This window comes from Pleuronectes platessa, chromosome 17 (genome assembly GCF_947347685.1).
Source record: "Pleuronectes platessa chromosome 17, fPlePla1.1, whole genome shotgun sequence".
NCBI lineage: Eukaryota > Metazoa > Chordata > Actinopteri > Pleuronectiformes > Pleuronectidae > Pleuronectes > Pleuronectes platessa.
Genome location: NC_070642.1, coordinates 18,015,920 through 18,038,323, shown reverse-complemented (window position 1 = coordinate 18,038,323; position 22,404 = coordinate 18,015,920). Strand labels below are relative to the sequence as shown.

Genomic DNA, 22,404 nt, shown 5'->3' with positions numbered 1-22,404 from the left:
TCTCGTCTTGGGGCAAAGTGGCTCCGCCCACTGAAAAAAGCCGCCACAGAATCTGTCGCATATTCCTGCAAAACTCCGCAGTGCAAAGCGATTGAGTTCTGAGTCAGCGTGTGTGACTCAGAACTCAGCTTTCTCTCAACATTTGGAAGTAATTTCCCAAAGGGTCTGGGAAAAGCCTCTCTGCTCTGAAGTCCAAGACAAACAGCAAAAGTGTAGCTGGCAGCGATTAACTACTCGGCTCATTCTTAAATCTCTCGGCCCCGAACGGAGGTCTGGCCCGAGGTGATTGAGTGCGAGGCCTCCGATTAGAGCTGCTCAGTGCAGTGGACACTGCAGGTCAATCAGAGGTGAGGTCCGCTTGCAGAGCAGAGGCACGTACAGTATGCAGCGATCCACAAGACAAACAGATGAACGTGCACGGCCTTGAACTCTGAGGTAACGTGATGACAGTCACAGATGCAGTCTGCAGGGGTCACGGCTGGGGTCACGGATCCAGATCAGGGCGAGGATCCAGGATTCTTAACGGAGAAAAATCTAAAATGCTAATATCCATGAACAGATGAGATTATGCGTGGATCAGCCTCAGAACATTATCTTTTATATTAGACGCAGATTAGGCATTTAAATTAAAAGGATTAGCTTTACCTCAATGATAACTTTCCATTCACAATATTCCACATTTGACATTTACACTACAGTTCTGTTGATAGAGCTTTTGTATGTCAGGCACAAAAACTTTAAATGAGGTACTTTTACTTGTGATTTAATATTATTTGCAGTTCTGTATTGCTTTACTTTTACATATTGTTTTCTGAAATTGCAGGTGCGTCAAAAAACTACAAAGTTACAGGACTTAAATCATCTGAACTGAGAAAGAGGAACAGTGTTCAGCAGAGTGGATAAAAGAGAAATGAGAGAAATAGTAAGTGCATGATAGCTGCTGTGTTTTCTCAAATCAGCAACAGATGTAAACAACAATTATCCCTCTGCAGAGAAATGTTTTACATTATTTGACAGTGAAGAATTTGTGGGAAGAAGAAGTCATTAACTCTTTCTCCCATGTCCGCTCACTGGATGTCATTACGTCTGTGTTTGGCTTTGTCCCGTCCGACGTCCAGAGAGGAAACCCATCCCCGTGAGCAGCGAGCGTGAGGGGGGTGTAACCACCCGGGCCTCAGTCTTCTGCCCTACCATTGGTCCCCATTGAAACCTACATCAGTTTAAAACCAGACACCACTTTCCTCCCTCCCCTGACACAGCATAACCCCTGGAAGGCAGCGCGTGTGTGAGTGTCACACAGATAACCGGAGTTCGTGCCAGGATGCCTGCTTACGCCACCAACATGAGGCTGAAGTTCCCCATCGTGGCCTTGACTTTGGAGATTATCACCATCATACTGTTTGCAGTGTTCACGACCTACGACGATGGCAAAGGTCACGGGCACGACGCGCACTCCAACGAGACTCACCAGGAAAATCCCATGGAGCTCTATCCCAGTAAGTGGACTGAACGTGGGGGGCTGCAGGCTGGGGGCTTCCCCTGCAGCTGGATGTCTGGTCCCTTTATGGCTTTGAGTTAAAAACTGAAAAAATCATGTAATGGTTGCAGCATTTGATCATTGTTGCTGTTTTGAGTAAATAACCTGAAAGCAAAATTCAATTATCCTGCAAAGCTTTGTGACACCGAAGGGGCAAACTCCTGCTAAATCAGATTGTGTTTTAAAATGTTTTATTTCTACTTATTTCCCGGTTTCCAAACTTTGCTTGTTTACTCTCGGACTCTTCATTAGAATAATGTGAATTCTGTTTACGGCCGCAATTTTCCAATTACTTGCAAACAGAAATAGAAGAATCTGGAGCTTGTTTTCCAGAGCAGGTCTGCTGAGGGCAATAAAGAGTCACGGGGGTCACATTCTCCTCTGACACAAAGTCTATTCACACGCATGCAGCTGAGGATCCTGCAGGGAAAGTGTCAGGTCTCATACGGAGGGGTCACATGTGATTTGGATAATGAAGAGCGGAAGGTTCTGTTTGAAATGAGCGTTTCATTTAGAAGCACGGATGTCACGGTGCTGTTGTTTAGACAGGGGTTTAAACAGTGAGTGTGGAGCAGACCACTTGCAACATGAAGCTGCTCTTTAACTCTGTGAACGTCTACTGGGTGGGGCAGGTGTGACCCCGAGAGATTAGCTCCACAGTCAGAATTAAGGCTGAGGAGATCTTCCACTTCAGATATAAACATATACATACACTTTCTGTGATCAAATTCAATTTCTAAGTTAGTTTAAATTCCCTTTTTCACTTTTATCGTGCTGTGTATTATATCAAGTCATGCCTAAATGTATGAAAATACTGACTAAATTGGTTTTTGCATATATAAATTGATTTTGCCTCAACAAAAAGTATTTGCATGATGTAGATTCCACATCACACTTGTATATTTTGTAAAAAATACCAGAATTTGCATCTAACTAGTTGTAATATAATCTCACAGATATCTTTATGAATAAATTCTGAACTTTGGATATAGTTCAGCACAGAAACGTTCAATATCAAAGTCCTGCACATACAGTTCCTCGCTCAGCTCAGTGAAGGCCAAACACCCAAGTGATCTAGCAATAAACGTTTTATATTGAAAGGGGACTTTAAAAAAGAGATTGATCTACACTGTAAACTGCTGTAACGAGATGTTCAGGGACATGAGAATCTGACAAAAAACATCTTTATGTTAAGTTATGTTAAATCGTGCTGAATGAGCCGAAGCCATGAATGCAACTGGATATGGTGAAGAAGTGTGCGGCTGGCGGTTGCGTGCGAGGAGCTCCCCTATGCAGCGCTTTGCCAGACGTATGTAATTATAGTTCAAAGAAAGACAAAATAAGCTGAGAAATGTGGCGAATGTGAGTGAACACAATCTGTCAGGCCGAGCTTCCCCGACATATTTCTTTAATAAATGTCAAAGCCAGGAAATAAACTCTGATGAACATGACTCACGATTCTGACTCTTGAGGAATCATTTCATCTTAATCAGGATTAGATTTGCGTAATGAAAACATCAAAGTTGAGGAAATTTACGGCTCGACTGTTGGAGAGTTTGTTTTTTTATCATTTTATCATTTTTGCACTGATTGCATCGCTGGTGTAGAGGCTGCAGAGCCGTGGGTCCCGGGAGGATTCTCCGTCTCTCCTCTCCCACAAGTCGTCTGCAGATTAGAGCGCGGCGTTACCTAACATCTGGGCGTGGTGCCAGTTAGTGAAGCTGCTTTCCAACTTCACCTCCTCCCCTCCATCCTCAATCTGCTCCACTAGAAGCTCCTGCTGCAGGGGAAGCGAGTGTGATTCACCAGCATCAGATATTTACACCTCGACTGCTGCACGGATCAGAGTTTAACAAAGATACAACAGGATAGTATAAGATGGAAGCTGTCCCTCATTTTATGATTATCGTACTCTCAGGTCATTTTTAGGTTCCATTCTAAAGACAAAAAATTTGACTTTAAAACAATTGATTTGTAGCAGCCAGACAACTATTGTGCACCATAGTGTTCCGTTTTATTTTGTAAATATATAATTTGAGTTGTTAATGGTATTAAAAAGACCATCCCCATTAAAAGCTGCTGCACTTTAAACACAGGAATCATATCATTGTCTGTGTGTCATGGAGATGGACACTGAGGTTTCCCTGTTTGATGTGTAGCGTTTGCATTTTTACCTGTTAGCCTCATTTCTAGTGCCGGACGGTAATATCCATCGTCTTTTTAGATAAAGAGTTAAGACATGTGTCCTCATAATGATATCTAATATTAGATTAGTTTTGTGGAATAAACAACCAGTGGCGGGTTAGCTTAGCTTAGCATAGAAAGTGGAAATGAGGGGGAAACCGCTCAATCCAAAGGAAACATAAAGTTTAATACACAAACTTCCACCAAACTACCGACAATTGGATTTCTGTTGCGATGTGTGAAGGAACTTCCCACATATCAACGTGTTGACGAAACAGTGCTTGTGTTGGTCATTACCAACACCATTAGAAAAGATCCCATCACTACTGCTAACAAATATCCAAATGTAAAACAGTACATTGTGTTTTTTGGATAAATGTGAGGACTTCTCAAATAATCAACCTTTGGCTGCACCAACGTCATTTTCAAAGACAAAGGGTGTTTCCTGTCTCGAGAAAAGTGGCCACCTTCAGAGAAATAATACCATTACCTGGAAATGAATCCCATTGTTTCTCCACCTTGATGCATTTTCCACCAAGTGCTCATCACATCGAGCTTAAAGGCTTCTGGAAAACACGAGCTCCACTTCCTGTCAAGACCGCGACTGTTGGGCGGGAGCGCCCCAACGTGCCGCACGCGCTCGTACAGCTGAGACTATAGATAATGAAATATGGGAAATGTGCCAAACAAATTTCCTCTGCCATCTCTGTGAGTCGAGCAGCTGAGACATACAGATAAGGGTTTGCCAAACGTCTGCTCCGCTGAGGCTTCACGAGTGTAAACTATCGTAATCATATGCACTTAATAGAGCCAGGGCCACAAACTCAACAGAGACAGCGTTTTCCCAGAAACCCATTCACAGTGCGATTTAATTGCTTTTCCAGCCGACAGGTCACGGCCGACAATACAGCTCCTGTTGAAGGAAATGACTTCTGTGAGGCCCAATAACCGCTCAATAAATCATTTAAACTACAAAGTCAAAAGGATACCACCGGGAATGGGAAAATAGCGGCAAACGGATGATATCTAATTGAAAGGCAACATTTCATGAGTGATTAATCTGATTCAATCTCATGTCCGCATTTAGCCGAGGCTGAAGTGGGGCCGGCACGACAGAGCAGGGCCCGGTGGTCGAGTCGCTGGCATGAACTGACCTGTCCTCTCCTCCCCTCCAGTGTTTCAGGACGTCCACGTCATGATCTTCATCGGCTTCGGGTTCCTGATGACCTTCCTCAAGCGCTACGGCTTCAGCAGCGTGGGCGTCAACCTGCTCCTGGCCGCCTTCGGCCTGCAGTGGGGCCTCCTCATGCAGGGCCTCTGGCACATGGACGACGGCAAGATCAAAATCAACATCTTCAAGTACGACACACCTCAAGTAACATGAATGAAATTAAATAAAACTCACATCTCTGATAGATCACATAGTTGTGTGAGATGATCTAGATTTTGATGGGCGTGTTCCACCATTTCTCCTTGTTACCCTGCAACTTCCTGTTTTTCTAATGACTTGTTTCCTGCAGAATAATCAACGCAGACTTCAGCACAGCCACAGTCTTGATCTCCTTTGGAGCCGTTCTGGGTAAAACCAGCCCGGTGCAGCTCCTCATCATGACCGTACTGGAGATCACCATCTTCTCCATCAATGAGCATCTGGTGGCTAATGTTCTAGGGGTGAGTGCACGACGTCACGTGCATGTGCAGATGGAGTGACGGAGCTGAACGCAGCGTGAATCAATGCACTGAGGTCGAAAGCTTTAACTTAGTAAACTGAATTATTACCTCCAACGTTACGTTCTCAACCCATGTGTTTGTTTGTTTGTCAGCTAGTGGCATTACCTCAAAAATAAAGGATTTCCACGAATTTGTTAAATTTTCACTATTTTCCCAGGAAATAAGTCATGGATCTTGGAGTGTGAGAACCTTGATAAACTCAAAGTGCCTGTTGGTCCTGATTGTATTGTTGTGGGTCTTCCTTTTTGCAGGCTAATGATGTTGGAGCCTCCATGATCATCCACGCTTTCGGAGCCTACTTCGGCCTGGCAGTGGCTCGGGTGCTTTACCGACCGGGTCTGAGAAACGGACACGAGAACGACGGATCTGTTTACCACTCGGACATGTTCGCGATGATCGGTAAGAACCAGCTCAACTTTTAACTAACATAATCCATTTATCATGAGTTTACAGCTGTAATGTGTTTCTCTGAGGATCATGTATGACTTACAGCCCCCTAGTGGACAGAAATCACCATGCAGCTTTGTTCTGATCCCGTTGAGTAACCGACTGATGTGTCTTCATCGCGCTCTTCAACAGGAACCGTCTTCCTGTGGATGTTCTGGCCCAGTTTCAACTCGGCCATCGCTGAGCCCGGTTACCCTCAGCTCACCGCGGTCATCAACACGTACCTCTCACTGGCCACCTGTGTGCTCTCTGCCTACGCCATCTCCAGCCTGGTGGAGCACAAAGGAAAACTGGACATGGTCTGAAAACCTTCCACTAATATTCACAGTAACAATATATATCCTTTTTTATTAGGTCAATGTCTTGGCTGTTTTAAAACGTGCTTTACAGATAAATTCCCTTGTCTTGACTGTAGGTGCACATTCAAAATGCCACCTTGGCTGGCGGTGTTGCCGTTGGAACGTGTGCCGACATGAACATCGAGCCATTCGGGGCCATGATGATTGGATTAGTGGCTGGCATCATCTCTACTCTTGGCTTCAAGTTCCTGACTGTGAGTAGAAAGTCAAAGCGAAGGCAAAACCTAAAGGATCAGGGTTAGGGTTAGGGTTAGGGTAAAAAAAATATTGAGTTTATATATCGTTTTTGGTTTAAGTATTGATATTGCTTCTTAAGAAATGGTAAAAAAAAGAAATTCTATTAATAATATATAATAAATGATAATTAATTGAATTTTGAATAGACTCTGGGAAGCTGTGATGAGCATTTTCCACAATTTGCTAATAAAAAATGAACGTTACATAGTTAATAATTGAAATGATGAGCTGCAAACCATGCAAGGCTCTGCTAAACATTGTCTCTGTCATTCGTTGTCATATTTCAAGTATCAAACTGCATATTTCACCTTTTAAAAAGACTTTCACTGAGTTGCTGTGATGCCTCTTTTTCCTCCTCTGCAGCCCATCCTGGCATCGAACCTGGGCATCCAGGATACCTGCGGCGTCCACAATCTGCACGGCATGCCCGGCATCCTGGGGGGGCTGGCTGGTATCGTGGCCGTCAGTTTGGGGAAGAAGGAAGGGTGAGAGTAGTGTTATTCACAGACCACATTCAGCAATACACACACACACACACTTAACTGTAAGGCATCTTTTAAATAATCTTATACTCCAGCGTCAGTTTCCAGCTCTGACATTTTCCTGTTTCCTCCTCCTCAGAGGTAACGCTGCCATGCAAGCTGCTGCCTTGGCCTCATCCCTCGGGTTCGCTCTGGTTGGAGGAGCTATCACAGGTGGGTGGAGGTGGAGATGAAATCCTCAACATGACACATGGAGGGTGAACACCTTTAGCAGCTCAATGCAAAGAGCAGAGTTTGGTGGGATTTTTCCAGAGAAAGGGGAAACATGTGATTGATCAAACAATTCATTTTCTTCCTCCAGGCTTGATAATGAAGTTGCCGATCTGGGGACAGCCTCCGGACCAGAACTGCTTCGATGACTCTATTTACTGGGAGGTAAGAAAATCCCACTCCTCATAAACATCTTCATCTAATATTAAAAGTGACAGACGTGGAGGTTTTATAAGTTCACTGTGGTGGAAAGTTAAAGAAAGAGGATGTGGCACCTTGTAAGCATTATGAGGATAATTGTGGTTTGTGAATATGGGAGATACAAATACAAATATGATTGATTGATGTCGTTCACTGCATCAGAATAATTAATCTGGAGATAATCAGGTTAATTAACTTTCTTGTGTTAAAGTTTATGAGGAATTTTATTTTCTGTCCACAACACATACACTTGTTATTTGAGTCTGTTTCATAATGCTTCAACTACTTAAAACCTTTCTTTTATAAACTGCAAATGAGGTTAGTTATTAAGTTATAATTATTATTATACAAGATATTAAATAATTTGGATTGTATATGAACACTGAGGCTATTGTGAAAAGTGGGCAGCAGAGAACCCACTCGTTCTCCGTCCGTCCTGTCATTATATTCGTTTTTTAATATCTGACTTTTATTGAGAGCCTCCTGTGTTTCTCTTTCGTCTGCTGGTTTCACGGCCTCCCAGTAAAGAAAACACAAACAACCTGAACAACATCATCAAAATCTGTTCTAAGATCGAGTGAAACAAAGAGGCTGGAGTTCTTTTTATAAGCAGAATATATTGTTCTCTGACATCAGGGCATCAACACGTTTTACCTGCTACTCCAAATCATTTATACCTTCTGCAATCCTGCTTAAATCCTAATCTTTTTATCCACATTAACTTTATTTATTGTCCTCAACTTATTTGTTGAGGACTGTATCTTCTCTCTTGCACCAGTCTGTGAACATGCATTGGCCCCAGTGGGATTAACAAAGTTGCTTGAATTGAATTTGCAGGTTCCCGAGGAGGAGGAGGAGAACGAGGAGAGCTTGACTCATGCCGATCACTCGAAGAACAAAGCGGAGGCCTAAAGAACGTGCCCCTCGTCCACCGATCTTAAAATGAAGAAGTGGAGGATTACTAATCTGCCACGCCATGATGACCACACCCATAACAATTTGCTTTGTTATCGCATATGATTTTCTTTTATTCGAGGATTTAATCTTCTTTTTACCACAACACTTTTGAATACATTTTCTTTACGCATGAGCATTTACAGAAGATTGATATGATTAAAATTAATCCCATTGACACTCAGAAAAAAAATATTTTGAAGACACAATCTTCACAAACCTTCAGGAACTTTTTCTTACACTCAAAGTTGTGATTAATCCTCCACAGTCACAGGCCACGGCCGATAGTAGTGTCACAGCTTCTATAAGCCTTTCTTTATCTCATTTTATATTATAATAAGCATGTTTTGAAATACTAGTATAGAGTGTATTTTCCTTCGTCATATGTTCTTTTATATTTTCACACAGCCGGTGTAAACTATTTCTGCTGAGGCTCTCAGGTCAAAGACAGGAGTCCAAACTTAGCTGGGACCCGCTGCTTCACTGTTACCTCACTGGAGCCCAGAACCTTCACTTGGACGGGAGTCAGAGTCCGACTCTGACGTGGGCAGGGATAGTCGCATAGATATTCTAGCAACTAATTAACCTACGCGTTTCTTATCTCCGTGTTGCCTCCAGCTATTTCTCTGTCTATCCGAGGGCGGCTGCATTTTGACTTTATTCTAACGCAGTGAAGATTGCATCCAGAGCCGTGCATTTAGCATCAGATTGTTACTTTTCTCTTTTTGCTTTTTACATCGAATGTATATTTTTACATGTACAGTTTAGTTAGACGGACTGACATGGTGAGTTTCATTGAGGCCCTGCAGTGTCACACAAGTGGTACTGAACACAGTATTTCAGGAATAATAATACAAGGAATAAAACATGAAGTTGCAGACGAGGACGAGGTGCATATCGCTCCTTAACTTTTTATCCATTTCCACACTAATATATTTACATTTTTATGCAACAGTTTTCAGTCCTTGTGGGTGAGTTACTGTTGTTTATGGTCTGTGATGATTGAGTGCAGGGGGTAAAGGGTTTGTGCACTGAACATCAACACATATGACTGCAGGGCTGCATGAAACTTACTACAACACAAACACAGTATGTTTTACTCTGGCTTTTAAATGAAGTGTGAGGCCCAGAACACTGAAAAACGCATCCAGATTTTTGTATTTTTATACAGCGGGCATATGCTCTTATTTGTATAATATACTAACACTGTCATAATAAACATGTTTTTGTACAATACCAGTTTGTGTGTGTTCTTTAAATATGATGTTTCAACAGCAAAATCCACAACATTTCTTAAAGCTTGAATATTTATGAAAGTTTTTGAAAACTCAAAAGGTGCTTAGTTTGTCCACTTTGGGCTACTGTAAGAAAAATATGGCAGCCTCCGTGTAGGGCCCACCACTGATGTTAATATAAAAAGAGAGTTCTAGGTTAAATAAAACAACAATTTGTACAATTTAAATGAAACACACTAGAGTTCATTTATATTTCTGCCAATAGATCAATTTCACCTACATCTTAAACACTGAACCTTTAACAAAGTTACAACGAGAGGACGATAATATTAATTTAGAAAAGTACATCAAATAAATGTAGCTTTACCCAGAGATGAAAAGCTTTTTAGAAGAAGGTTTTAAAAACTTTTAAACGTTTTTCACGTGAATGAAAAACAGAATTCATTTGAGTTACTGTGAGGAAACATCCAGCTTCCTCTTCCTCGGGTGATTTTCAGAAAACATCCAGTTAAATATCAGGACTTATTTCCTTTATCTTCTTCAGGTGATAGATTTAATAACTTCCAGTATTTTTAAACTCTTCACCTGCTTTTTTTAAACTTCTTTCATCGAGCAAACAATTCGACAAATGCACCATGACCTGCAGTTTTGTCCCACTCGCCGCTGGGGGCGCTGACACACCCTTTGTGCAATTTCCGCTTCCCGGTGAAACTCGTCATCAGCCGCGGTGCATCAGGGGAAACAAAATGGCCGCTCAGAACGCGAGCTAATGCTAATTTAGGAGAAACAGCCGGGAATAAATAGACATTTTGCGATGTTTTTCCGACCAGTTGGATTGTCAGTGCACGTGTGATATCTTGTCTGTGTTCACTTGGAACCATGGTGAGTGCACGGCCTCTTATTTCAGCAGTTTTTACCAGTTTATTTAATCTCTTGAAGCGTGTTTAGCTTTAGCTTCGCACAGCCCTGTTTGCCGAAACACCAGAGAAACGACAGATCATGGATTAAAGATTAAAAACCTCAAACGTGTACGTGGGTCTGCTCGCATCACAAGACTTCCCTGCGTGTCTACTTATGTTTATATGAGTTTCTCCTGGAGCACAGTCGATACATATCCATCGATTCGTGATTATTGGTAAATGCAGCTAATGCAGTTTCATGTGAGTCAGTTACAGGAGGATCACTTACTGTTGTGATTATGACGTTATCAGTTTCGTGTTCATGAGAGTTACCACTACAGAGAACACGTCTGCAGCCCTGACGCAAACCTAACATAAGCCAATATGTGATGATTAGTGTTGTGTGTGTGTATGTGTGAGTATTGAAACTATTGATGAAACATAAGCAAGTGTCAGTATTGGGTTGTTTTGATGCTTTCTGGGGGGGGTTTCTGCCCCGCCCCTGATTTAAACATGTGTTTTGGTTTCCAGTCAACGAGAGCCGAGTGCAGAGTGTCCAGCTCCAGCTCCAGGACGGAGGAGAGGGAACGGAGGAGATCAACAAGCGGAGGCAAGACGACCACAAACACACAAACTCACTGTCGCTTCAAACGTTTGATTAATGTGACATCCACCGTGTCTCTGTGACTCAGCCTGTGTGTAAACATGTCATCTTCAAAACATCAAATAGTCTTTACTGTCTCTCTCTGTAAAGGTTAGGTTGGATCTAGGGCTCCGAATATCGTGGCACGAAAGAATAGAAGAAACCAAGTTTGAAATATAAGAATAATGTCATCAATATTGTTTATTGTTGTTGATTGTCTGTTTTTATTAAACTTTTGCCACATTAACTATGCTCCAAATACAACAAAACACTATGATTTCACTGATTAAAGATGTTCTGAGCGATTTGTAAATATCCTAATGTCAAGATGAGATCTGATTTATATCATCTGTCTTTGTGCCTCTTTTGGCTTTTCTTCTCCAGGGCGAGAAAAAAGGAAGCGGAAGCGCAGCCGTAGTCGATCTTCTTCGTCGTCCTCTTCAAGTTCATCTTCGTCATCTTCATCCTCATCATCATCGTCGTCTTCATCGGGTTCCTCACATTCGTCCAGCGGCAGTCGAAGTAGCTCGAGTAGCAGTGGTAAGTGTACAATCCAAAGTCTGTTACACAGCTACACAAAGATCTAATAAATTCTTCTTAAAATGTTTTTACCAATGAATTCAGAATCATCTAATGTCTTGGTTACATCATTATTAATATCCATGGTTAGATCGGATTCAATGTGTTGTTTTTATGTTTTGGTTTTTAGACTCCCGCAGTAAATCTAGAAAGGAATTGAAGAAAAGGAAAAAGGAGAAACAACCCAAAAAAGTAATTATTTGTTCTCACATTTGGCTTTCGCTAATTGTTTTTAAGTCACTGACTGAGAAACTAAGTAGTACAACTTATTTTGTTTTCTGAAGCAGAAAGGGAAGAAAGAAAAGCGTCAAAAGCGTAAAAAAGAGAAGAAAGCAAAAGGAGGAGAGGAAAACTCGGGACCTGTACAGATCTCCAAGGTAGGGGGTCATCCAGGAACAGTCCATTCACGCTCTCACAAGGAATTATATCCATACATTGTTTCCTCAAGAGTTTTCTTCTAGCTTTGAATATATATTTAAAGTGTATTTTCCATCCAGTGTGGTCACAGGTATACTTAAGTGTTTATGTGTTACTTGTTAAACATCAGAATTATTAGATACAGAATAATTTGTCCTTATTCTCAAGATAACGACATTTCACATCTTCATCTGTCGAATCTAAAGGGAGAATAATCTAATAGACGAGAACCCGACGTTCATTTAGATTTCTTCTTGTTTATTCTCGACAAGACATTCTCTGAAACACACCACACTTCTTTTCTTATCTCAAAGCCATTTAATGGGATTAGGCAGGATTCAGAAGTCCAGTCCTGCTGATTAGCATGTTGCAATGCTACACATTGAATTGAGAACATCCAGGTAATTATTTTTCATACATTTGTTTTTCTTTCAGTACTTGAAGGACAGGAAAAAAGGCAAGTACAGCATGATCTCAGGGAAGAAGATAAAGATGAAGGTTAAGAAGTCAAAGAAAGACAAACAGGTAATCTGTCGAGGAAGTGACTGAAGTTGTCTTTGCATAGTTTGTGAATTCACCGTTTCTCCTGGCTCACATCTGTCTTTTCTTTTTTTGTTTTAGCGGGATAAGAATCGGGCAGAACTTCTCGACTTCTTGAACTCCACTGTGTGAGGCCACTGTGTGCGCCACAAGTGGTGGCCAGATTCAGGCCCGTCAGCAGAACTCAGGAAACAACGACTGAGCAGTGCAGGACAACAACAATGTCACGTTTTTTTCTGTGGAAGAGATGATGAATACAACTTGAATGGACACATGGGGGCAGCACTGAGCTGGACGGAGGGAAGGAGCTGCTGGTGTCCAGACGCCCAATTCTTCAGCTTTTCCTCTGGTAGTGTTTGTGACATGAGACATGAGAACATGTTGAGCGGTGTTATCTGAAATTGTATCTGTGGCCTAATGGATCATATGAAGGTGAAAGTGGCTCATCAGCCAGGTCATAACTTTACATGTGATTTAACATTCGTTCACTGCTTTAAAAAAGGACTCCACCAATTTAGTTTTGTACTAACTTTGTCAGACTCAACGTGGACAGTTTATTTAAATTCCCCCCATTTTTGCCGCAAAGCAAAAGCTATTGATTTATCTTCATTGTCAAAACCTGACGCCCACGTTACCCACATTGTAACTCGGCCTCTCAAAGTTTCGGATCGGGGAGATTTGGATTTGTTATTCTACAAAAGTAAACGAGACAGGAAATCAGTTTTTTGTATCCGAACCCCACCCGAGCATCTGACCTTTTCACTGACCCATCAGGCGGGGGTCAGAAATCCCCGTCCAGACCAAGCTACAGAGATCACACAACAAGATTATTCTAATTTTCTGGTTTTTTTTAGGTGCTGACCCGGATTTATCAGATCCCACAGTCAATTAGTTCTCCTCGTGACCCGTTAACAGACGCTAATGTGTAGAATTGGTGAAGTTCTCCTTTAAAGAGTAAAATAATTTCTTAACACTTACTTTACTACGTCAACTTTACTACGTATAGGACTGTGTATTTTTTTATTAGGAAACTCAATGTCATGTTTCCACAGTAAAACTCGGCCATGGGAACCACACTGTTATCAGTGGGAACTGATATTCTACTTTTTGATGTGTACATTCTGTTTGAAATGAGGAGAACTTACCCGTATGTTGTGTTTGATGTACGACAAACTCATTACATTCATTCCCCAAATTCTGTCACTTCTGTTAATGTATCAGTTATTTTATTAAACTGAAAAACAAAACACAGTCACCATTTCGCCCTCATTGTATCAAACCATTTTGGAAGCTTTATATGACTGATGGAGTAAACCTGTCGTGTATCGTTGAACTTTACTGTGTGATAGAGAAGCAACAGCAATAAACTGCTGGAAAGATTTTTCTATGACATGTTTGGTTTAAAAAATATATCTGATATCATTTAGAGATGGTTTCTTTGAGTCTTTTCCTTTGTGTCACAAACGAAGAACACTGAATGAAAGCTTTCAGTTTGTTGACCTTGGATCATAGATTATTGTGCTGCTGCTGCAGTGAGAATAGAAAGTGGAGGGAGTATGACTCAGTCTCTGAATGATGTTGAAAATGAAATATCTAGAATTGGACTGGAAGAAATACATATACACAGAAATCTCATGCAACACATTCTGTCCTCGAACATCATTCCCCTCTCAGGCATCGAGTGTTGTCTGATTTAACACAATCATTCTCTCCTGCAACGTGAAAGACTTTAAATGAGATAAACATCAGAACCAAGCTACAGTAAATATCTCTTTGTGCTCAGATGCCAAGAATCTACAAAATATAAAGAGGTGATTATCTCCTGAAACCTTGAAACTCCTTCAAGTGTTTAGTCCAGGATCAGAGGCTCTGACATCCTCCTTTCAGCCGATGAAATGCTGCGTGCTCTCATACTGGGAGAACAGGAGGATGATGGGACTCCTCCTCCGTCGCCTGATGCAAACTGGACGTTCAACAGCAGAGGTCAGGAGGTCAGCATCTGTCCCGCCTCAGAATTTCGTCTCTTGAAGGCCCCACTGTCAAACAACCCTGCTGCTGCTGGCTCCTTTGTGCCTGAAGTCGGGCATGCTCCACACCCGCTGCTCCTTCTCCGTCCCCCTCTCCACATCCTCGGACACCGTCTTGAGGTCGCTCATTCCGGCGCCTTCGGCCGCGGAGGAGGTCAGGCCCACCGTGCTGCCGAAGGGGTTGATCTTGATCCGGGACCTGAAGTTCACGAGGGACACGCTCATGGCCCGTTTGTTGTTCCACTGGCGGGCGAGCCGCTGCGCCTCCTGCTCCTCCTTCAGGTGGTCCAGAGCCTCGAGGAGGACGGAGCGGAACAGGTCCGACACCTCCTGCACCTCGGGCTCGTTGGCCTGCATGGCCTCCCTGAACCTGCGCAGGGCGAAACAAAGCAGGTTGAGTGGTGAGAAGTGAGAGAATCAGATGTGGTTGCACAGGTGGTTTAATGTTCCATCCTTTCCACAGCTTGTATCCTGACAAATGGCAGCCAGGATCACAGGAATCAGCCCCCCACCATAGTGAGCAGCACCCTGCAGCTCACCTCCCATCTCCTCCTCCTCCTCCTCCTCCACCTCCTGCTGCTGCTAACAAGAGGTGCTGAGGAGTATCAAACCTTTAAATAGACGTCTCTTCCTGAGCATGTTGCCACTGTTGAGGGCTTCTTCTTAAATTATGATTAACTTGTTACTGCTGCTTAGACCACACACACACACACACGCACACACACACACACACACACACGCACACACACACACACACACTAAAAGGGCTAAAGATGTTGTTGATATTTCCTGATTTAAATAGCTGGTCTCTGGAATTAAAACGTTTCTCAATTTTTTTTTTAAAGCACTGACTGCATCTTTGAAGGCATTATTGATTAAGAGATAACTAAATATTTAATATCTTTCTGAAGAGGACTTTCTTTGTTTATATTTTGTGATCACAGCTTTACTAACTAATTTGATTAAACACAAACATTCTTCCCTTGGTGCCTGCTGCCTGGTGTATGTGTGTGTGTGTGTGTGTGTGTGTGTGTGTGTGTGTGTGTGTGTGTGTGTGCGTGTGTGTGTGTGTGTGTGTGTGTGTGTGTTTGTGTGTGATTGTGTTTAGCACCTCACCTCTCACCTGCATCAACACCTTTCAAGCTGTTTCCTCACCAAAAAAAAGCTGTCAAACTCTAACAAGTCACCTGAGACGTCGCCTCAGCAGCTTCCTGCTCAAACAGACTCCGGACCACTTTCATCTACTTTACATCTGAGAGGCTCAAACAGTTCAACTTGTCAAGGAACCTCAACTAGAGGCAAAGCATTTTTAAACCTCTGTCGTATGATCTGACTTCCTCCTTCAGTTCTCTCAATATGTGTGTGTTGTTGACACCTGAGCGTCTCCTTACTTGAGAATGACCAGGCCGCAGCAGGAGGGCGGCACCTTGGAGCAGATGTCCTCCAGGCTGAGCCTCTCGCCGGTGGGGATGCTGTAGGAGGAGCGGGGGGTGCTGGCCAGCCAGCTGTAGTCCACCCCGGTCTTCAGGCGCCGGTACTCGCTCTCCCTCTCCTTCTGCTGCCTCTCGGCCTCCTTCAGCTGCCAGTTGAACTCCAGCATCAGGGTGTCGGTGACCACGTCGGCCGGGTCCCGCCGGGGGCTCCGGTAGTAAGGCTCATTCCAGCTGAACCAGGAGGCCATGGCGGATCCTCCTTCACAGTCCACTGAGGAGGGAGAGGCAGACTGAAATGATCAGACCTCACAATAAACAAGAGCACAGAATCCTACTGTTCAAATGAAGACTTCCCAGATTACATGAGTTCAGAATGGATTTCTCTGTGCACACGCCTACAGATTCGATTTCTTGCTTTAACCCAAAGTAATGAGATATTACTATGAGTAAGATTTAAATAGTAATTGAAGTGTGTTTGCCTTTGCACTTTGCATTTACCCAGTTAAACTCTCATCATGTGTGTATTTATTTTTCTCTTCAGTTTTGACACTTGAATAATTTGGCTACACTAGTTTAATTCATTTATTGAGCCTTAAGGGCAGTGGAAGACACACATTGTGAAGCTCTATGAAACAAACTGTGATTTGTGAATATGGGCTATACAAATATAAGATTGTATTAATGGATTCACCCCATCTGGACATCTTCCCTTAAGAGGACATTTCTGCCTTTGTCGCCTCTCTGATCTTCAGGCATCATGTTAACCCCCCCACTGAGGATGAATTGTCTTCCATCAATACTGAGGCCTTTGTATGAATTGGATTTTGTGATGAAAGCACATGAAACATCGGAGAGGACGATGGTATCACAAGTCATTAATTCAAAATAAAAGGTTTCGGTTTTGAATCCACCTCTTTTATTTTGGTAAGGCAACACAAAAACTACAAAGACAGGATTAGAGCTTGAGCCATTGCTGAATCAATCAATTAAATAACTAAACAACAGGAATTTTTATCAACAAGAATTTAATAAGTCATCATAAATAAATGCTGAAACATCTCCCAGCTTCTTAGATATGAAGATTTCTTCTTAGGGATATTGAGCTTCTTTGGAGAAAGAGATATTGTTTTACATCTTATTTATTAAAAGTCTACTGTATTCTGTAAAGACTTTTAATCTGTTTGTATTTAGTTTCATATCCGTTCTTTGAGTCCTGGTTTTATCTGTTGTTGGCTTGTTAAGGTTTGTGATAATGAACGTGTGCAGAGGAAAGTCTGATAAGAGAAGCACCGGGTGAGATTAGTGTCGGTCCAGCTCCTCTGCAGCCGACACTCACTAAGTCTGAGCTGATTAACGCTTCAAAATGGAGTCAGACACAAACACACAGCCACAGAACCACAGCACATTCACTGAGGAAAGAGAGGATTCGACTTAACCGCCAAATGAAATCGTCATTATTATTACAAACGTGGAGCAATGCCTCTCATCCTCACAAATTCTGGATCATTAGGAGAAGGTAATAAAGACTAATGGGGCAGGAATTCAAATGCTTTGGGAACTTGCCTGGGAATAATCAGGCAATAGATATGGATAAACAGGAACTATTAATACATAATTCTGTGTAGCTTATTTTCCAATATGAATAGAATACAAATTTGGGCCGGTGTTGCAACCCACTGCAACACACTTCCTGTTCCCAGTAGAGGTTTAGAGTGCTGTAACACGAGTGAAGAGGTTTAGACGTTTTAACATTTAATGTAACCTTCTCCACAGCACCTTGAATAAAATAACCTCTTAATTATATTCTTACATTATTAAACTCACATCTTTTATCGGCCCCAAGATAAAAACAAACGATTCACACTTGAACCCCTTCCATGAGATTTCATAACCAAGATCTGTCCTTGTGGTGATGTGAGTGATGTTAGTCCACAAGTCAGTCATTCAAAACCCTGCTAACGTTACACCTATAAAAAGGGTTTCATGCTTTTTTTTATCATATGCATTGTTTAGTGTTCAAGGAGAATTAAAAAGGGTAAAAGACATTCAAATACACAAGATCCTGGTACATAAAGATAATAAATAAAGGCTTTTTGTCAACAAAACAAATATCTGTTCATCCTCATATGGTCCGAGGTGTTGTCTTGTTGTGTGTGACAAATAGTCCACAGCATAAAGATGTTAAATTTATCATCACATGAGCTGACGACCAGAAAAAGCAACACATTTTCAAACTGCAACGCTCAAACTTCTCCCTTTTGCTTTGCTGAGATAACTTTAAAGTGATTCATTGACAAACTGAATATTTTGCAGAGGTCGTCTGAACAAAAAATATTTTCTCATGTTGGAACATATTCTGGTTTTAACTTCTTTCCTTTAAATTCCAACTTCCCTCACTGGTCACATCTACCTGGTCCAGTCTGTTGCTGTTTACTCTGATGGCAGAACTGACAATTAACAGGGAAGAAATATAAAATAAAGGATCATTCTTACCTCCTCTTTTTCTTTTTCTACTTTTCCTTAAGTTTGTGTCGGACTCCACGAGAAACAAAATCCCAGTGAAGCAGAATCAGAAAAGTCGTCGGGGGAGCAGAGATTGAGTGAAAAGCAAAGAGAAGAGAAATGGTTTCTCTCTCTCTGCTCTGTCCTCCGACAATCCCACTGTATTATCTCCTCCTCTCTCTCTCTCTCTCTCTCTCTCTCTCTCTCTCTCTCTCTCTCTCTCTCCTCCTCCACCTCCTCCTCCCAGGAGCCTCTCTGGCCTGCCTTTACTTGTTGCAGCAGGAGGCTGGGGGGGGGGCCATCTGCGACGGGAGACATTGGTTCTCAGCCCTTGATGAAGTGCTTATGCAGCTTTTTACGATTCGCCGTCGCCATAGTGACGCTCTTAAGCCTTTTTGTGCACAATGAGGCTCCATCAGCGGAGAGAGGGAGCTGGAGAGCGATGGAGAGGCAGAGAAAGAGGGCAGGGCCGGGGACAGGGGAGGTGAATCAGGAGGATGTTTGTTTTGAGGACAGGGGCTAGTGTCGCGTGGCGACAGCTTTGTCTGCAAGAGGTCAGGAGGCCTCTGTAAATTAACCTGCCACAGATAATGAGTCACTGGCCCAGAGCAGACATGAATGAATTATACGAGGGCTGGTGAAGTGCTAATTGCAGGAAGAAAATGTTTGTCACTGTGTGTGTGTGTGTGTGTGTGTCTGTGTGTGAGTGTGTGTGTGTGTGTGTGTGTGTGTGTGTGTGTGTGTGTGTGTGTGTGTGTGTGTGTGTGTGTGTGTGTGTGTGTGTGTGAGTGTGTATGTGTGTGTGTGATGGAGATGCTGCAGAGAGAAGCAGAGTCCAGATTGAATGTGCAGTCATTGTGTAGGTGGATATCAAGGTTTGTTGGTTCATGCTGTGTGTAGGTGTGAGCAGCTCGATCCTCAGACGCTTTGCTTGCTGCACATAACCTCCTCCTCCTCCTCCTCCTCTCCTCCTCCTCCTCCTATTCCCTTCCTCCTCCTTCTTCTTCCTTTTCTGCCTGCGAGGGAAAAAAATCCAGTTGAACTTTGAACTCAGTTTATTCGCTGCAGAAGCATCAGCAGCCAACACAGCCAACGAAGGACCAGTGTATCTTTATCTTGTGTCGTTTAAATTCATCGATGCAATCTTAAAAGACCTTTTCTTTAACATATGCTTCAAAGAAAACCTCTTTTAAAGCAGTTTTAGTGTAAAGTTACAAAATCCATATTCAGTTCTGAGAAAGAAAAACTGTTGAGGCACAAAGAGGAAATTTGAACATGTTGGTTCATATATCAGCTCGTGTACCAGACGGCTCTGCTGAATGTTTTTATTAAATAGATCGAGACCCGAGATTTTGTCTCTTATCGCTGGAAATCGCTTGCAGAGCGGATCTGTCTGCAGCCAGAGGAGGAGCAGCTGCAGTGAACATAGTGAGTCTAGTATTCTTAGCATGTCCATCAGCCTTTACACACAACTGCTTCTTTTAATTTCCCCCCGTCTGATCATTCTTTACAGCAAATAAAAAATGTTCACTTGTTTTTTCCAGGGAAATAATGGCTTCTTTCTGAAGCATCATCTTTATTCACAAAGAGATTTTCTCATTGTGATGTTCTCTCATGCCCTGAATTAATGGCGTCGGACTGTCAGGTTCTCAAACATCTGAATGGCAGATATAAGACTCCTTAATTACGTTTCCCCAGTGGAAAAAGGATTTAGGAGCTATTCACGACGCTGTTGGCTACACCTAATAAATCCTCTATAATGTAGATCTAATGAGAAAGTGGTATTGATCGGTCTACACATTATATCTAAATTTACTGTCTGGCAGCTCTAAAGAGAGTCTTCATGTGATCCCTGACCTTCCTCCTCTACACACAGCACATGAAGTACATGAGGCCACTGCTTCCTCTGGCAGGGAGTCAAACTGCACTCCAAGTGAACAGTGGCCCCACGCAGAGCCACCGTGTCACGTTGTTTAATCTGAATGAGTAAGTATCCAGACAGGGCGAGTGAGGCAGGCCTCCTCCATACCTCAGCTCGGGGGTGACAGATGGGCAGGTATAAGCTCTCCCCCTGTAATCCAGACAGATGGTGGCGCTAATCCTCTAAAGTGACCCCCCCCCTCCATCAATCCCATGTTAACCTCGCTCAGCCAGCAGCCGCAGGGGCCCTGACGCCCATGATGTTGTTAGGTGGAGGCTCTTTTTGGCAGGTGAGCTGTGGACGGTGGAGAGACGTGGTCGGCTGGTTCTGACGCACGACGTTTACAGCTCTCAGACTCCTGACCTCATATCCTGTGATGTGATCACACGGCTCACACAGTCTTATCATCAGGCAGGTGGGGGGGGGGGGGGGGGGGGGGGCTTTCAGAGGGTGGTCACTGCTTTTAGTCACATAACATCCAATAAAACAAGATCTGTTTACCCGGAATTCCCCTTGATTTCATTTCACTGTGTGGTGTCTCATAAAGATGACTGACCGGAGAGTGGCTCAGTATGTGTTGTTGTCCTTGTTCCCTTCTTCTTTATTACTTTTATTTAACACCTTTATCTGGTTGCTGCATTAAAACAAACAACCATTTAAGATAATAATTTAAAAACCAAAATTTCTATTTAACTATTCTAATATATATTCTTTATTTTCTTCAATCATAAGTGTAATTGTTAGAGGAAATATAGTTTAATTATAAAATGCCAATTATTCTTTATTCTACCCTTAATTAATGATGCTTATGGGCCTTTCCAGCCTGATAATCACTCCTAATATTCAATAAGTCACTGTAGATAACGATACTATAACTAGTACAGCACAGAACTCCACCAAGGCTGAACAGTCACCTGCTCTTCTAGTTTGTATAGTACAAATATTAAAGAATTAATGCATTTAATAACCTTTAAGGATTTATTTGTCCTAAAACTTAGTTAAAGAAGATAGATCCGCACCTTGAATTATTCTGAAAATGTGATCCTTTGAACAAACAAACCAACAAACAGTAGAAAACATAAACTCATTGGCTGAGTTAAAAATAAAAACAGTGTCTAAAAGGTAGTTTATAGTTTATGCAGCTATTCGTCAGTATCAACAGGGGGCGACACATCACTGTTTATCCAGACTTCATTCTCTCTAGTGTCTTTTTTTCTTATGATAAAAACAAAACAATAAAACCGCTCGACACTAGAATTTGTGTAGAGTTAATTTCTTAAATCTCCGACATGTTGTTGTTACTCAGTGAAGATTATGTGTCGTTCACACACAAACAACTGATCCTGATTATCTGAGGGGATGAGTCACAACAGACAGTGAGTCAGCATCACGTCCAGAGGAGCCACTGATTAGTCAGAACCACTGACCCTGGTGACATCATGTTGCTGTAACAGATCATGGGACCTGAAAATACTTTCACTTTCTGATCAGTTCAAGTTTGGAAAAATAATGAAATCAACTTTAGCCACTTTCAAATGTGAATTCAAAACCCTGCTGTTCTCAGGAGCATCTGATTAATTTACTAATAGACTTATTTATTTTATGTAATATGAAGTTTATAACTGTTCATCTGTTTGTGTTTGATTTGATCTTATTTTAGATATATGTAGATAGATAGATCCCAAACTAGATTATTCCTGAACAAAGAGAACACTGCTGGGACTTGAACCAAGGACCTCCTGTTTAATAGTCAGGCATTGACACTTTAAATAACCTTTATTTATACAGGTAAGTCCCATTGGGATC

At 42.2% G+C, this 22,404-nt stretch overlaps 3 protein-coding genes and 1 long non-coding RNA gene across 5 annotated transcripts; 2 read left to right on the top strand and 2 right to left on the bottom strand.

The window, feature by feature from the left end:
- Positions 1–1,210: 1,210 nt before the first annotated feature.
- Positions 1,211–9,638, top strand: rhag (Rh associated glycoprotein). Its single transcript, XM_053444724.1, has 10 exons — positions 1,211–1,496; positions 4,897–5,080; positions 5,242–5,392; positions 5,704–5,851; positions 6,032–6,198; positions 6,315–6,452; positions 6,859–6,980; positions 7,117–7,190; positions 7,339–7,412; positions 8,286–9,638. The coding sequence occupies exons 1-10, from the start codon at positions 1,322–1,324 to the stop codon at positions 8,358–8,360; spliced, it is 1,308 nt and encodes a 435-aa protein (XP_053300699.1). The 5' UTR covers positions 1,211–1,321; the 3' UTR covers positions 8,361–9,638.
- Positions 2,890–4,338, bottom strand: LOC128459820 (uncharacterized). The gene is made up of 2 exons (XR_008342159.1): positions 4,212–4,338; positions 2,890–3,317 (listed from the first exon to the last, which is right to left on the bottom strand). It is a non-coding gene; the product is annotated as an uncharacterized LOC128459820 (long non-coding RNA).
- Positions 9,639–10,346: 708 nt separating the features above from the next.
- On the top strand, positions 10,347–14,096 carry si:ch211-22i13.2 (uncharacterized protein LOC553945 homolog). 2 transcript variants are annotated; one of them, XM_053444721.1, is made up of 7 exons: positions 10,347–10,519; positions 11,068–11,146; positions 11,564–11,719; positions 11,889–11,950; positions 12,043–12,135; positions 12,611–12,700; positions 12,797–14,096. In XM_053444721.1, exons 1-7 carry the CDS (start codon positions 10,517–10,519, stop codon positions 12,845–12,847), a joined length of 534 nt encoding a protein of 177 aa, XP_053300696.1. In that variant the 5' UTR covers positions 10,347–10,516; the 3' UTR covers positions 12,848–14,096. The 2 variants fall into 2 exon arrangements, with proteins under 2 accessions (XP_053300696.1, XP_053300697.1); XM_053444722.1 differs by having other exon boundaries at positions 10,348–10,519; positions 12,046–12,135.
- Positions 13,583–18,803, bottom strand: rd3 (retinal degeneration 3, GUCY2D regulator). The gene is made up of 3 exons (XM_053444720.1): positions 18,669–18,803; positions 16,134–16,446; positions 13,583–15,112 (listed from the first exon to the last, which is right to left on the bottom strand). Exons 2-3 carry the CDS (start codon positions 16,421–16,423, stop codon positions 14,755–14,757), a joined length of 648 nt encoding a protein of 215 aa, XP_053300695.1. The 5' UTR covers positions 16,424–16,446; positions 18,669–18,803; the 3' UTR covers positions 13,583–14,754.
- Positions 18,804–22,404: the final 3,601 nt, after the last annotated feature.

What these genes read in the sequence shown, in the direction of transcription:
- rhag (XM_053444724.1), top strand. Translation starts at nt 1,322, where the DNA reads ATGCCTGCTTACGCCACCAACATGAGGCTGAAGTTCCCCATCGTGGCC. An exon ending in TGGTGGCTAATGTTCTAGGG is followed by an intron (nt 5,393 to 5,703) that starts GTGAGTGCACGA and finishes TCCTTTTTGCAG; the next exon opens with GCTAATGATGTTGGAGCCTC. An exon ending in GGACATGTTCGCGATGATCG is followed by an intron (nt 5,852 to 6,031) that starts GTAAGAACCAGC and finishes GCTCTTCAACAG; the next exon opens with GAACCGTCTTCCTGTGGATG.
- rd3 (XM_053444720.1), bottom strand. Translation starts at nt 16,423, where the DNA reads ATGGCCTCCTGGTTCAGCTGGAATGAGCCTTACTACCGGAGCCCCCGG. An exon ending in TGCGGCCTGGTCATTCTCAA is followed by an intron (nt 15,113 to 16,133) that starts GTAAGGAGACGC and finishes CGCCCTGCGCAG; the next exon opens with GTTCAGGGAGGCCATGCAGG.
- si:ch211-22i13.2 (XM_053444721.1), top strand. An exon ending in AAGTAGCTCGAGTAGCAGTG is followed by an intron (nt 11,720 to 11,888) that starts GTAAGTGTACAA and finishes TTTGGTTTTTAG; the next exon opens with ACTCCCGCAGTAAATCTAGA. An exon ending in AGTCAAAGAAAGACAAACAG is followed by an intron (nt 12,701 to 12,796) that starts GTAATCTGTCGA and finishes TTTTTGTTTTAG; the next exon opens with CGGGATAAGAATCGGGCAGA.